General features: G+C 58.2%; 6 protein-coding genes across 6 annotated transcripts; 3 read left to right on the forward strand and 3 right to left on the reverse strand.

The window, feature by feature from the left end:
• Nucleotides 1-452: 452 nt before the first annotated feature.
• Nucleotides 453-2,039, reverse strand: BKCO1_340001 (rhamnogalacturonase b; the record flags this gene model as incomplete). Its single annotated transcript, XM_020274603.1, has 1 exon — nucleotides 453-2,039. One exon carries the CDS (start codon nucleotides 2,037-2,039, stop codon nucleotides 453-455), a length of 1,587 nt encoding a protein of 528 aa, XP_020129228.1.
• A 1,454-nt stretch (nucleotides 2,040-3,493) lies between these two features.
• Nucleotides 3,494-5,050, forward strand: BKCO1_340002 (trna-guanine transglycosylase family protein; the record flags this gene model as incomplete). The annotated part of the gene is made up of 3 exons (XM_020274635.1): nucleotides 3,494-3,725; nucleotides 3,792-4,821; nucleotides 4,879-5,050. 3 exons carry the CDS (start codon nucleotides 3,494-3,496, stop codon nucleotides 5,048-5,050), a joined length of 1,434 nt encoding a protein of 477 aa, XP_020129227.1.
• A 1,414-nt stretch (nucleotides 5,051-6,464) lies between these two features.
• BKCO1_340003 (family transcriptional regulator) lies at nucleotides 6,465-7,001 on the forward strand (the record flags this gene model as incomplete). The annotated part of the gene is made up of 1 exon (XM_020274646.1): nucleotides 6,465-7,001. One exon carries the CDS (start codon nucleotides 6,465-6,467, stop codon nucleotides 6,999-7,001), a length of 537 nt encoding a protein of 178 aa, XP_020129226.1.
• A 20-nt stretch (nucleotides 7,002-7,021) lies between these two features.
• Nucleotides 7,022-8,101, reverse strand: BKCO1_340004 (kinesin family protein; the record flags this gene model as incomplete). The annotated part of the gene is made up of 1 exon (XM_020274657.1): nucleotides 7,022-8,101. One exon carries the CDS (start codon nucleotides 8,099-8,101, stop codon nucleotides 7,022-7,024), a length of 1,080 nt encoding a protein of 359 aa, XP_020129232.1.
• Nucleotides 8,102-8,916: 815 nt separating this feature from the next.
• On the forward strand, nucleotides 8,917-9,936 carry BKCO1_340005 (uncharacterized protein; the record flags this gene model as incomplete). The annotated part of the gene is made up of 1 exon (XM_020274668.1): nucleotides 8,917-9,936. The coding sequence occupies one exon, from the start codon at nucleotides 8,917-8,919 to the stop codon at nucleotides 9,934-9,936; it is 1,020 nt and encodes a 339-aa protein (XP_020129231.1).
• Nucleotides 9,937-10,113: 177 nt separating this feature from the next.
• On the reverse strand, nucleotides 10,114-11,409 carry BKCO1_340006 (uncharacterized protein; the record flags this gene model as incomplete). Its single annotated transcript, XM_020274679.1, has 1 exon — nucleotides 10,114-11,409. One exon carries the CDS (start codon nucleotides 11,407-11,409, stop codon nucleotides 10,114-10,116), a length of 1,296 nt encoding a protein of 431 aa, XP_020129230.1.
• Between the last annotated feature and the right edge of the window lie 817 nt (nucleotides 11,410-12,226).

Below are 12,226 nucleotides of genomic sequence, written 5' to 3' on the forward strand. Positions count from 1 at the left end.
GGGGGGGATAGTCTGAGACATGATCAAAGGAGCTAGACTGGGGACTCGGGGAGTAAGCGAAACGAGCGCGGCCATGGATGTTTATAGCCGTTTCAGCTCAAGTGTTTGTGGAGGCAGTGGGCTAGTGACTGGGTTTTTAGGGTTTCACGATGGCTCAATGTACGTGGTGCTGAATGGATCATCTTCTCCTTTTCACCGATCTGGTGAAGGCAAATATTGGTAAACTATGCAAAGCCATCCCGTTCACTATGCGGAACGTCGACAGCGGGAAAATATGTAGGAAGAAACAATATGTTACAAGAAATGTCTTCTCGGAGCAGCATGCAGTTTCCGACCCATTTTATCCTTGGTTGTTTTCGTAATCCTTGTTTTGGGATCCAGTGCTACACTTTCTCCTCTCCTCTCATCTCTCCGAAACGTATCTCTGGAGTACATTCCATCGTTGGACACGTTTAGTTCTTGACCTGGTTACCCCACTTGCCCCAGCCACCCCAGTTGCCCCAGCCACCGTTGTTAGCGGGAGCCGAAGGAGCAGCGGTAGCAGCGGCAGCAGACGTGGCGGGCGCGGCGGAGGTGGCAGCCTTGGTCGAGGTAACAAGGGTAGAGACGGCAGGGGTAGAGACGGCAGGGGTAGTGGCAGCCGGGGTAGCAGGAGCGACAGACGAGGAGCTGGCCGCGGCGTTGACGGCGACGGCAGCAGCGGTGGCGCCAGAGAGCGGCGAGATGGGAGCAACGTTGGGGAAGTAGGAGGCGGGCAGCGAGGGGATCTCAATGGAGACGGTGAAGCCAAGCGAGTCCTCGATGTCGTCGGGCATGCTGGCGGCGGTGTAGCCGGAGGGAGCGGCGTCAATGGTGGTGGTGACGGTGTCGTAGGCCGAGCTTCCAGACGACTCGAGGCAAGCGCCATCGCCATAGGCGGAGCGGCAGCTGTAGAAGATGCTGTCGCCCGACTCGGTCCACATGGAGAAGTCGGTGACGGTGATGTCGGTGCAGGGGGCGCCGTCGGCACACTCAATCTTGATGGGGCCGCGCTGGGCGCCGTTGGCGCAGGTGCCCTTCCAGTTGTTGAAGGTGATGTTGTTGAGGGCGACGCCGTCACCCGAGGCCTCGCTCATAGAGGCCCAGTACTGGTCAATGTCGAGCGAGTAGGCGTTGCCGCGGCCAATGAAGTTGTCGAAGACGACGTTGGAGACGGAACCGCTGCCGCCGTAAGACTTGATCATCATCATCTGGTTGGAGTTGACGGTGTAGACGTTGCGGTAGGTGATGTCGGAGATGTCGGTGTCCTCGGCCAGGGAGCCGAAGGCGCAGCCGCCGGACCAGTTGCAGTAGATGTTCTCAACCAGCACGTTGTGGGCGGGCGACTTGACGGTGACGCACTCGTCCTTGTTGGTGACCATGACATCGTGGATCCACATGTTGTCACTCCACACATCAATGCCGTCCAGGCCGCCGTGGTCACCGCCGCGGATGGCAAGGTTGTAGATCTCGCCGTTCTTGCACGTGTCGATGGAGAAGTGGAAAGAGGGCGAATCAACCAGGGCGAGATCGTGGACGGAGAAGTCGGTGGTGTCGTAGAAGCGGAGAATACGCGGGCCAGAGATGGAGTCGTCGGCGTGGAACTCGTAGCCGTTGCCCTGGAAGGCACCCTTGCCGGTGCTGGAGAAGACCTCGACATCGCTGGTGTGCTCGATGAAGATCATGTTGCCGCCGTCGGTGCCGGTGCGGTAGATGGTGCCGTCAATCTGCAGGGCCCATGCGGCACCGCCGGCCAGCTTGACCCAGGTCGAGATGGCATAGTCTCCCTCGGGGATGACAACCAGACCGCCGGCCTTGCAGTCGGCGTGAGCGGAGGCCAGAGCGACACCGAGGTCGGTGGTCTTGTCCGCCTTGGCGCCGTAGTCGGTGACATCGCAGGTCTTGGTGGCGCCCTTGTCCGAGGCAGAAGTGAGGGGCCCGACGGAGCCGGACAGCTCGGCCGCAACCAGTGCGGGCACGAGGGCAAGAGCAGAAACGAGAGTAGACTTGAACGAAGGCATGGTGAGCGCGGCTCTGCTGCCAGGAAAAAAGAAGGACTAAAGAGGGAAAGACAGAGGCAGAGAAGAAGCTGGCCAAGAGAAACAAGAAACATGCGGGCTTGCCGGCTCCTATGTACCTGGCATGGGGAAACATCAAACACAGCCAAGGCTCGCGAAGCACGATGCGGACGTGAACCTGCGACTCAGGATGGCTGCCGTGTGCAGTCGAGGGCAGGGTGCAGCCGCCGGGCCCCAGCAGCCCCAGCAGCCGCCCGACGGCGCTGATCAAAGCGGCATCGACGAGGGCCGCGGCCCGGGGCGTGTCGTCTACTTGAGGACAAGCGGCCGTCCACAGATGTTTGGAGGTCGGAGACGCGTGCGGTTCGTGGAAAGAGTGCCGAGCGGGCTGCGTTTCAAGGGGTGTCCGGGGGGCTGATCGCCAGCACGGCTGCCAGGCCGATCCCGGATGCTTGCGTCGCCTTGAGTGTGTGCCGAATGCCCTCGATGCAGAGTGGATGCAGAGTGGGTTGCCTGCTCATTATTGTCGGGGGAGCCGGCGGGTGGCCGCAACGGGCGTGCCTTCTGATCACCGCGACTGCCTGCTCCGCGCCGTGTTTCCGGCAGGCACGCGTGTTGTGACCCCCTTTCTCAATCGGGAGATTGCGGCTCGGTTGTTTCTATAGTTATCCGCAGCCGTTTCCTCTGCCGCTTGCTATAGGCTTTAGGCTCCTTAGCTGCCGGCCCCGGCAAGACGCGCACCTCGCTGTTTCGCTAAGCAAGCGATGCAGCCGGGCCGAGTATGTAAGGTAATCCAGACTTCGGCTTCGCTGATGCCACCCTTCACAAGGCTTTCGTGGAACGGCGACAACCTTCTTTCGAATAGTGGCTGTACACGAGTGCTAAGTAGCGTAGAACGAACCCCGGAAATGGAAAAGCGGAAGAGCAACATGACAAGCATTGGAGCTCTGAAACACCGTGGCTGATCCTTACTCGTTTTATTTGCAGCTCCTTTTATCAGATCATATACCGTCCCCAAAACGAAACACCAGTTGTTTGTTCCCCGATCGCCCGACGTCAGCTACTAGGTGAGGTCATGGCAATAGGTGGTCATCAATGCACGCATCCTCGAGCCGAGTAGCATAGTCGAAGCAAGACATAGTACTAGATGCAGTAGCTCAATTGCCTTTGCGTCTCTTCCGCGAAAACGCACCGGGAGTGACACTTTATACTGCTGTGCTGAATGCCATTTGAAGAGAATGGACGAGCACAGGTGTTGCTCAGTCCAAACACTTGCAAAGAAAGCTGGCCTACAGTCTGGAGCGCCGGAGTAGATAGATGGTCGCCTGTACTGTTGCCCGAGTCAAGCTCGGGTTCTACCGATCGACGCTCTGACTCGCACCCCACCAAAGTTCCCGGGCTCATGACAGGCATCAGTTCGCGACGCCTCCGCGCTCCAATCCGACGAGTACCTCATCATGGAAGATGCAAAGCTGCACCGGCTGCCCGACACAATGCTGAACTTCGAAATCCTCAAGCCTGCCGCCGCGCTTGCGCCCAGACTGGGTCGACTCTCTGTACCAGGTCGCACGACACTGCATACACCCCACCATATCGCCCTCACATCTCGAGGCGTCGTCCCCCACCTTACCCAGGACGTGCTGAAGAAGCATACCGGCCTCAACTCCTTCTATGTTGCGCTTGAAGACTGTGAGCTTTCCAGGCCCAGCCGCGCCATCAATCGCTGACGCGACTGCTCGCGCCGGAGCTCAGAAGTCATAGAGAGAGCGCCTAAGCAAACGCCGCCCCTCTTCAACATACCATGCGAGCCTGACGAGTCGCCCATGCGCCGCTTCGCCTCTCTCCAGAAAGATGCCTTGCTCGTTCTCGGCCCGCGACGCACAGTGCCTGTGACAGCCTCTGCGACCAATACCAACACTTCCATCTCCATCCACACCGCCGTGGGCTTCCACGCGCTGGCTTCCGACTACTACGCGTCTGCCGCCCAGAAACTAAGGCCCGACATCGTCATCGGCCTGGGCGACATCATGCACGGCCACACCAAGCCGAGCGCGAAGCGGATAGACAAGATGGGCGACCGCACAACCGCCTGGATGAAGGACATCGTAGCGGCCAAAGGCGGGCTGGACAAGACCAAGAAGGGCGGCCGCGTCTACAACGTCTTCGCCCCCATCTTGCCCATCGACAAGGAGCTGCAGTCATGGTACCTGGACGCGCTGACCGACGACGACGAGCAGTTGCGGCCGCACCTCTCCGGCCTCGCCCTCTACGACACCGCCTCCCTCGCCGCCATCCCCGACCCGCTGGCCGCCCTCCCGCGCCTCGCCCTCGACAACCCCGCCTCGCCGCAGAAGCTGCTGCACGCCGTCTCCCTCGGCATGGACCTCCTCACCGTGCCCTTCGTCTGCCAGGCCACGGACGCCGGCATCGTGCTCGACTTTGAGTTCCCCGTGAAGGCGCCGTCGTCGGACGCGTCGCCCGCGGAGCGCAAGGCGCTCGGCATCGACTGTTGGATGCCGCAATACGCGACGGATCTGTCGCCGCTGACGCCCGGGTGCGAGTGCTACGCCTGCACCAGGCACCATCGCGCCTACCTCCGGCACCTGCTGGCCGCCAAGGAGATGCTGGGATGGGTGCTCATCCAGGTGCACAACCACCACGTCATAGACCTGTTCTTTACCGGCGTTCGGAAAAGCATCGAGAACGGCACGTTTGAGGAAGATAGAGCTGCGTTCGAGCGCGCCTATGTGGATCACTTGCCGGAGAAGACGGGCCAGGGCCCGAGGTGAGTGACGTTGTCCCGACAGTGGTTGAGGGCTTTGCTGATTCTTGCTTTGCGCAGACTGAGAGGTTACCAGTTCACCTCAAGTGGCCCTGGTGAGCCGAAGAAGAACCCTTCGAAATACAGGATGTTGGATGAAGGGAAGCAGATTCTAGCCGAGTCCATCACGCCGGGCTCCAATGCCGATGCGACTGACCTTGAGGCGACGGGTTTTGCGGAAGTAGAGAAATGAGGAGGCCATGTAGAACTGCCAAATGCAAGAATATGAAGTATGACCAGATTTTAGCATTACAGCGAATCAAGCTTCACAGGCTAATAATTTTTGCACGAACTTTCGGATGACGCTGGCTGATGAATACTTCAAACTCCACGAGGTACCAGATGTCACACATCTTAAACATCAGCGTGGATTTGAGCAACCGCTTGCGCGGTCATCTGCTGCAAGATACTGTCGTTCTGTCATGTCATGGACCATCAGTCCCGTTTCACCTGAGAGATCACACGAGCTCGTGCCACCAGGCCTGTCTCATCGAGGTCCTCAGGTGCTGAGCGCTATGTATCTGTCCGCGTTGTGCCTCCTTCTCTTCCTACCAGCTCTTTCACTTCACGTCTTTTGCGTCTGCATTTGAGCTTCAAGCTTTACGAGTGGCGCGAAGTGCGTGCTTCGTAGTACGGAGGTCTTTTCACTTGCTCGGTGTGATGGACCCCGGAACAGAAAGAGTTTATGACCCCAAGGGCGGAAAACCCCACACGGACAAAGCAACAGGAATAGCACGTGTTAGTTAAGTCTCGGCAAGCATAAACTTCAAGGTGAGGGTAGGCGTAGGCGTCGTGCCGGGCGTGCTGGAAACTGTGGCATTGTTTGGTGTCGATCTGTTTGTGGTGGCCGCATCGACGGAAGGCGCGCCATGTTGGAGCCGCGTCGATGCCGGTGGAGTTGCCGCCCTCCAATCCAGATCACCCGAAAGAGATCGGGATCGGAAAGCGAGTGGCAGTGGAGTTGGGAGATTAAAGGCCAGCGGTGGAGCTGGAAGATCAAAGATTTCCTGTTGAACTGCCCGGATGAGACTTTTCTGGTCTGCCTGTTTATGGCTGCTTCACTGAGATATCCTGAGTCATGACTAGAGTGTGTTTAATTTTTCTTGTTATGAGATTCCCCGGCGAATGGGGGATGTCCACTTTATCAGTCTTTCGGACCGGAGTAGGTACAGTGTCGTTGGAGTCGGCGGTGAAAGACGGGCCGCAATTCAGGAGCCGTCTCCGGAGCTTCGGCGAAAAGCAAAGATGAATGGCCCCACGGAAGCTCGTTTTAGGGCGGCGCTTTTCTTCTTTCTGTACATTCGGGCCGGGTCCGATGGCTAGCTACAAGCTGCGCCCAGGCACCCAGGTAGAACGGGGGATTGCACCCCCGCAAAATCGGACATAACGTATCGTCAGACCGCAAGCCTTATTCAATAATGCTAAGCGTGCGTGCAGACTGATTATCGGCAGTCGCGAGACAAGCATCCCTAGCTATACGAGCCCTGATCCCCCCCCACCCCCCCCTGCTTGGCACGGCAGTTATATGCTCGCAGCCCGCCGTGATTTGCAACCATAACCGTTCTACCTACTAATTCCACAGCCCGAACAGCGTTGAATATCTGACCATGCCATCAACCCAAGGAGACGACGGCGTCATCACCATCCGCACCCACCGGCCCGAAGACGTCGCCCATGTCATGTCCCGCCACGGCGTGCTGTATGCCGACGAATTCGGCTGGGACCCCCAAGTCATGGAGGGTCTAGTGGACAACACCTGCGCCGATTTCCTCAACACTTACGACCCGTCACACGAGCGCTTCTGGATCGCCGAGCGACACCAGGACGGCCAGGTGAAATTCGCCGGCAGCGTCATGGTACTCCACGACAAGGACGACCCGGCGCACAAATCGGCAACGATCCGCCTCTTGCTGGTGGAACCGAGCGAGCGGGGGAAGGGCCTGGGCACAAGGCTGGTGAGACAGGTCATCGAGTTTGCACGAGAGGAGGCGCGTGGATATCGGCGCGTCATGCTGTGGATGCCCAGCGAGATGGCGGCGGCGAGAAGGATTTATCAGCGCGAGGGCTTCGAGAAGGTGGCCGAAATCGAGCACGAGGTCTTTGGGAAGAAGTCGACGGCAGAGTCTTGGGGGCTAAATTTCTGATGAATGGTGGAGGTGCGATGTTAATCATAACTTATAGATAATCTCACTCCTTCTAACTCCCTTTTGACATCTTCCCCTGCATCCTTGACCTGATCTCTTACAAAATCCTTCAGATCTGCTTTCGCACCGTCGATCTGGTCGTCCAGTCTCACGTCCACGATGTCATCGATCTCGTCTCTTACCTCCTCTACCCGCTCCTCTAACTCATCCAGCTGCTGTTTCATCTCCTGCCGCATCTGTTGCCGTACGTCATCCATCTGCTCGTCCAAGCGCCGTTCCAGTCGCTCGCCAACGTCGCGCAGCTGCGTCTGTACGCGCTCGTGCAGCTTCTCTAGTCGTGCGTCCATGTCACTGTTCAGCTCTCGCCGAAGCTCGCGCAGTGCCTGAGCCCACGGTTCTTCTTTGGCCTTCAGTTTCTTTACGGCTGGAGGTCGTGATGGCTCCGGCAACTCTCCAAGCTCGTCGTACGACGGGGGGCTTTCGGCCACTTGAGGCGGGGCAGTGGAGGAGCTGAGGCCGAAGTTGCAGTCCTTGAGGACGAGAGCACCGCGGCCGTTGTAGAGGCTAGCGTTATCGAGTTCGCTAGGGATGGGAGAGAGCGAGCCGATGCTGGAGCATAGCGATGATGCTCGTTTGTGGAAGGAATCGTCATCGACAGGGAAAAATATGGTGTAACCTGTGGAATGAGAAAGGGACTGAACTGATTCGAGTACGTCGCCGAACTTCTTGTTGCGTGGCGTGAGCGATGTTTCTGAGGGGACGAGGACTCCAGTGGGTTGCACCAGGGCGATACGAAGACTAGCGATGGAGTCCGGGCTAGACATGAGTTCCTTGATGGGCTCGGGTAAATCTGGGGCTTGTGTATAGTGTAGTTCGGCTACGCAATCCGGGGCGTAGGAGAGAAAGATGTGCGTCTTGCGTAGAGACTTGAAGGATGCGGGGATACGGAGTTTGAAGTGGGCGGCTTTTCCAGATTCATCGAATACGATGCGCAAAGAAACTTGTTCAAGGTGTCGGATGGAGTCATCATAGGGGCAGCGCCACTGAACAGCAGCGGAGACGTAATCAACGAGGAGGTTGGAAGTAGGCGCAGAAGACATGGTGAGGCAACAGGCGGCTAAAGAGAAGCGTCAGTGGCACAAATCAAAAGGTTTCACCTTAAATATGTTCCCTGCACAGTATCGTCGACGGTGCAGAAACCCGCCCACCCAGGCTTTGTTTATAAGGAGCAACCTTGACTCCAAGTAGACGACAGAGGGTCAAGTCGGCGCTCGTCTGGCCACAGCCACGTCGCATCGAGGCCCAGAGACGCCCACGGCGACAGTAAGTGTCCCTTACAGGCCCCAGATCTTCCAGCGAGGGTCGCGCGGACGCTCGATGGGTGGATGCTGGGCAGGTAGCCTGCTGGCGAGGGTCCAGGCAACTCGATGTTTGTGGAGAGCTGACGAGCCGGCTACTCCCGGTGAGGGCGAGTACCTGACAGACTGACCGGTGTCGGGTGAAGAATAGATGGAAAGTGGTAGATGGCAGAGGGCACGAGTGAGCACGTTGAAAGAGGATGGAGGTGGTGTTGAGACGCGGTCGACAAGTCGGCAAGTCGGCAGGTTGGCAGCCTCGCGGTACTGGCCCGTGCACTTCTGACTAAGCGCGCACAGACGTCAGTCGACGAGCGCTCCCACTCGACCTGCCGACACTGCCATCTTGAACATCAATCCACACTGGCAATACAAGAATTGAGCTCTCTATTCCTCAAGAATCGATCATGGGCAACCTCCTTTCGTAGTTTTGGCACTTGCTTCCAAGCGCTCATCGTCACTTCATACTCTGTTATCGCACCTTCTAATAACACATTCCATTAACAACTCAATCCGAATCATCCGTTTGCAACGTACCTCCTGAAAACAAAAGAAGAACAATGACAGAGTCCACTGAGCCCGGTCCAGTACCGGCGCCCGAACCCTGGCCCGCCGCGCTCAACAGGCCGCGGATCCCCCTCCTCAGCTTCAACCCGCTCTGCCTCTCCCAGTGGCACCAGGACGCGGCCGCCCACACAGGCCACCCCATGGTCATCGCCTTCTGCGGGGTAGAATTTCTCGCATCGCCGATATCCTTCCAGGCCTATGTCACCTATGACACGTCCCACCTCAGCCGCGAGGAACGCGCCAACCTAGCCAAGGAGCTGTTCGACGAGGTCGCCCCCGCGCATACCAGGCATCCAGTCCGCCTCGAAGTCACTTTTCTGGGGCCTGTGGGTAGTAGTAGCAGCAGTAGTGCGGATGGTGTAGAGCCAAGTGCCACCGTGAACGGCTGGCAGCAACAGGAGGACCTGGTGCACCGGCGGGAATACATTTCGGCGTGCATTGACCACTATCGCTCCGTGCGGACCTTTCAAACGAATTACCAAAACTGGTCCTCGAGGATGGTCCGGTCGTACAGGTCCGAGGGTATGGACGGCTACGCTGGATTCTTGATCACCGTGCCCGTACCGGACTGGAAGGAGAAGGGTGCGTTGGGGTTGCTGTATTTCGACTACCAGAGGACTAAGAAGAGGAAGCGGGGCATAGACGAGAGGGAAAAGACGCATGCGGACGGGGCGCCAGATCCCAGGTACTTGTGGCCGACGGCGAAGTACGCAAACATGATGAAGGAGGAGCCGGAGGTTTTCATAAAGAAAAGGTTGGAGGAGCTGCGTGATAAAATCCCCGGGGTTGTGTGGAAGAGAAAAAAGGAGACCAAGGAAGAAGAAGACATGGATGACTGGTTGTGGATGTATCACCAGATCGAGGGCAAGTGGTTCACCGAACGTTGGAGAGAGGTCTACCCCACCTTGGGGAAGACGAAGAAAAATCGCAAGAGTCGCCAAACGTCGCAAAGCGTCCCATTGAGCGATCAAGCGCCATCGGAACACCCTGAAACTGCACAGTCAAGCGCATGAGTTGTTCACTGTTTTCCGACAGCTGGATTTGCTAGTTTCTGGCGCCCCACGAATGGCGCAAGTGCAACTGATGCGTCTCACTTGACGTCCTTGCAGATTCCAAAATTGGAAGCTCGTCATCGGCGCCATAAGCGGCGGCCGATGGACCAGAATCTCGAACTGTATGCACACAGCTGGTCAGAACGCCATGCAGGCCAGAGGCGCGATTTCTTGCCCGCGCTTCACCCAATAGCCCCGCTCGACTCCCGCCCGACCACTCTCGTCCCCCGCCGCAGGAAGAAGCAGCGGTCTCCAAAACCTCCGCATCGACCACGGAAACGTCTCGCCCCGGGTCTTGACAGCCAGCGCGTCAAAGGTCCCCGACGGTACCTCCACCGTACACTCCCTCAGCCGCTGGCCAAACAGCCTCGCCACCATCCCATCCACCCTCCCAAACAACATCCTCTCCACCTCATCGACAACCTCCCCCACGACCACCCCCGGCTCCACATGGACCAACCCCCCCGTCACCGAGAGATACAACCCCCTCACATTCGGCAACGCCACGGGCACGGCCTCCACGAGCCCGCCAAACGTCCGCTCCAGGCTGCCCTCGTAGACGCCGCCGACGGGATACATGCCCTGCCGGTGGAGGTCCCACTTCAGCTCGACGGCGGCGACGCGCTCGCGCGCGCGCGGCAGTAGCAGCCGCGGCATGTGGAGCAGCAGCGGCATGCTGGCGACGTGCAGCGTGTTGGTCGCGTAGAGGACGTCGACGCCCTCGGCGTACGCGCGCCGGCACGCCCGCAGCCAGCCCATGGCGCCCACCCGGCACCGGTCCGGCAGCGCGCCCGGCCACCGCTCGCACGCCGGCGCCCATCCGCGCGTGCAGCCGTCTTTCCACAGCGGGACCTTTCCGTCTTCCTCCTCCTCCTCCTCATCGTCGTTTCTCCCGGGCCGATGCTGCTGCTGCCGCCGCAGCGGTGATGACGATGATGATGGCGGCGGCGGGTTGCGATGGCACACGCAGCCCCACCACCGCCACGCCTCGACGTCCTCGTCGCCCTTACCACCACCACCACGGGGACGCCGCAGCACGCGGCGCCCGCTGCGGTCGAGTAGCAGGCCGCCGTGCGCTGCCACGTCGTCGGGCTGCTGCTGCTGCTGCTGCTGCTGCTGCGCCGCCTTTGCCTTTTTCTTCCTCTTCTCCAGCGGGGTCGCGAAGATCAGATCCATGTGCACGACTCGCGCGCCGAAGGCGGCGACGAGGATCATGCGGCGCAGCTCCGCGGGGAGGCGTTGGAAAAAAGGGCTTTTTGACGTGGCGACGTCGTCGTTGTCGTCCGGGGTGTGCGGGCTGGAGGCCGACGGCGACGGCGACATTGGTGGTGGTGGTGGTGGTGGTGTAAGCGGACGGCGGAGCGACTGCGCGGGGAGTGCCGGTAGGCTGTCTGTGATGCTTGGTCCTGCACTGGCGTCGTCGTCGTTGGCCATTCTTGTGGATAATCTTTTGCGGATCTGTTTGAGGAGTTCGGGGATGTTGTTGTTGTTGTTGTTGTTGTTGGTGGTGGTGGTGGTGGCGGCGGCTTACGATGATAGGGCCTGGCTGGGTTTGAAGTGACTTTCTTACGTATCAACGGAATGCGTGACAGGAGGATATCGAGCTATTTATGCTCCGCTAGGCGGAAGGATCAAAGTGGGGGCGATTCCTTGAAGAAGTATTAGCTTTACATACAGGAAGGCTTTTTTTTTCCTTTTGCATTTTCAACGTCTGACTGTTAGTTTGCTTAGGCAGGGTGTCATACGTAGATATCGATTCTGCCCGCAATTGCAATCAGCATGACGGCCTTGAACAAGAAACCTGGAGTACGGAGATCGGTGCACGTACCTTTGTAGGTCGTCAATGTAAATGAGAAGATTACCACAATACACCAAAGTGATTTAAAGAATGTCAAGTCATATATATTATTCCGCTTCAGAGCGTAAGACAAGAAAGGAAACGCCATCAACGGGAACCTGATCGCTTCTTCGTTTTGACGAGAGCTAATGGAAGAGGACGAGGCGACTATTCATACACAAATGTGCACACGCCGTTCAAACTCGCGATACGAAGACTTGCCTCAAAGATGAATCCAAAAGACCATTCTTCCCCGGCTTGTCCTTCCCATGACCATAACTGACAGAATGCTAGACAGAGGGTATGTTTTACTCAAGACAGACGATGACGATGCGAGTCAAAAACGCCCAAGGATATGTGCAGGTCGAATATGTCGACGGAAGAAAGAGGATGCGAAAGTGACAAAGCCAAAGC

Source organism: Diplodia corticola, assembly GCF_001883845.1.
Source record: "Diplodia corticola strain CBS 112549 chromosome Unknown scaffold34, whole genome shotgun sequence".
Taxonomy (NCBI): Eukaryota; Fungi; Ascomycota; class Dothideomycetes; order Botryosphaeriales; family Botryosphaeriaceae; genus Diplodia; species Diplodia corticola.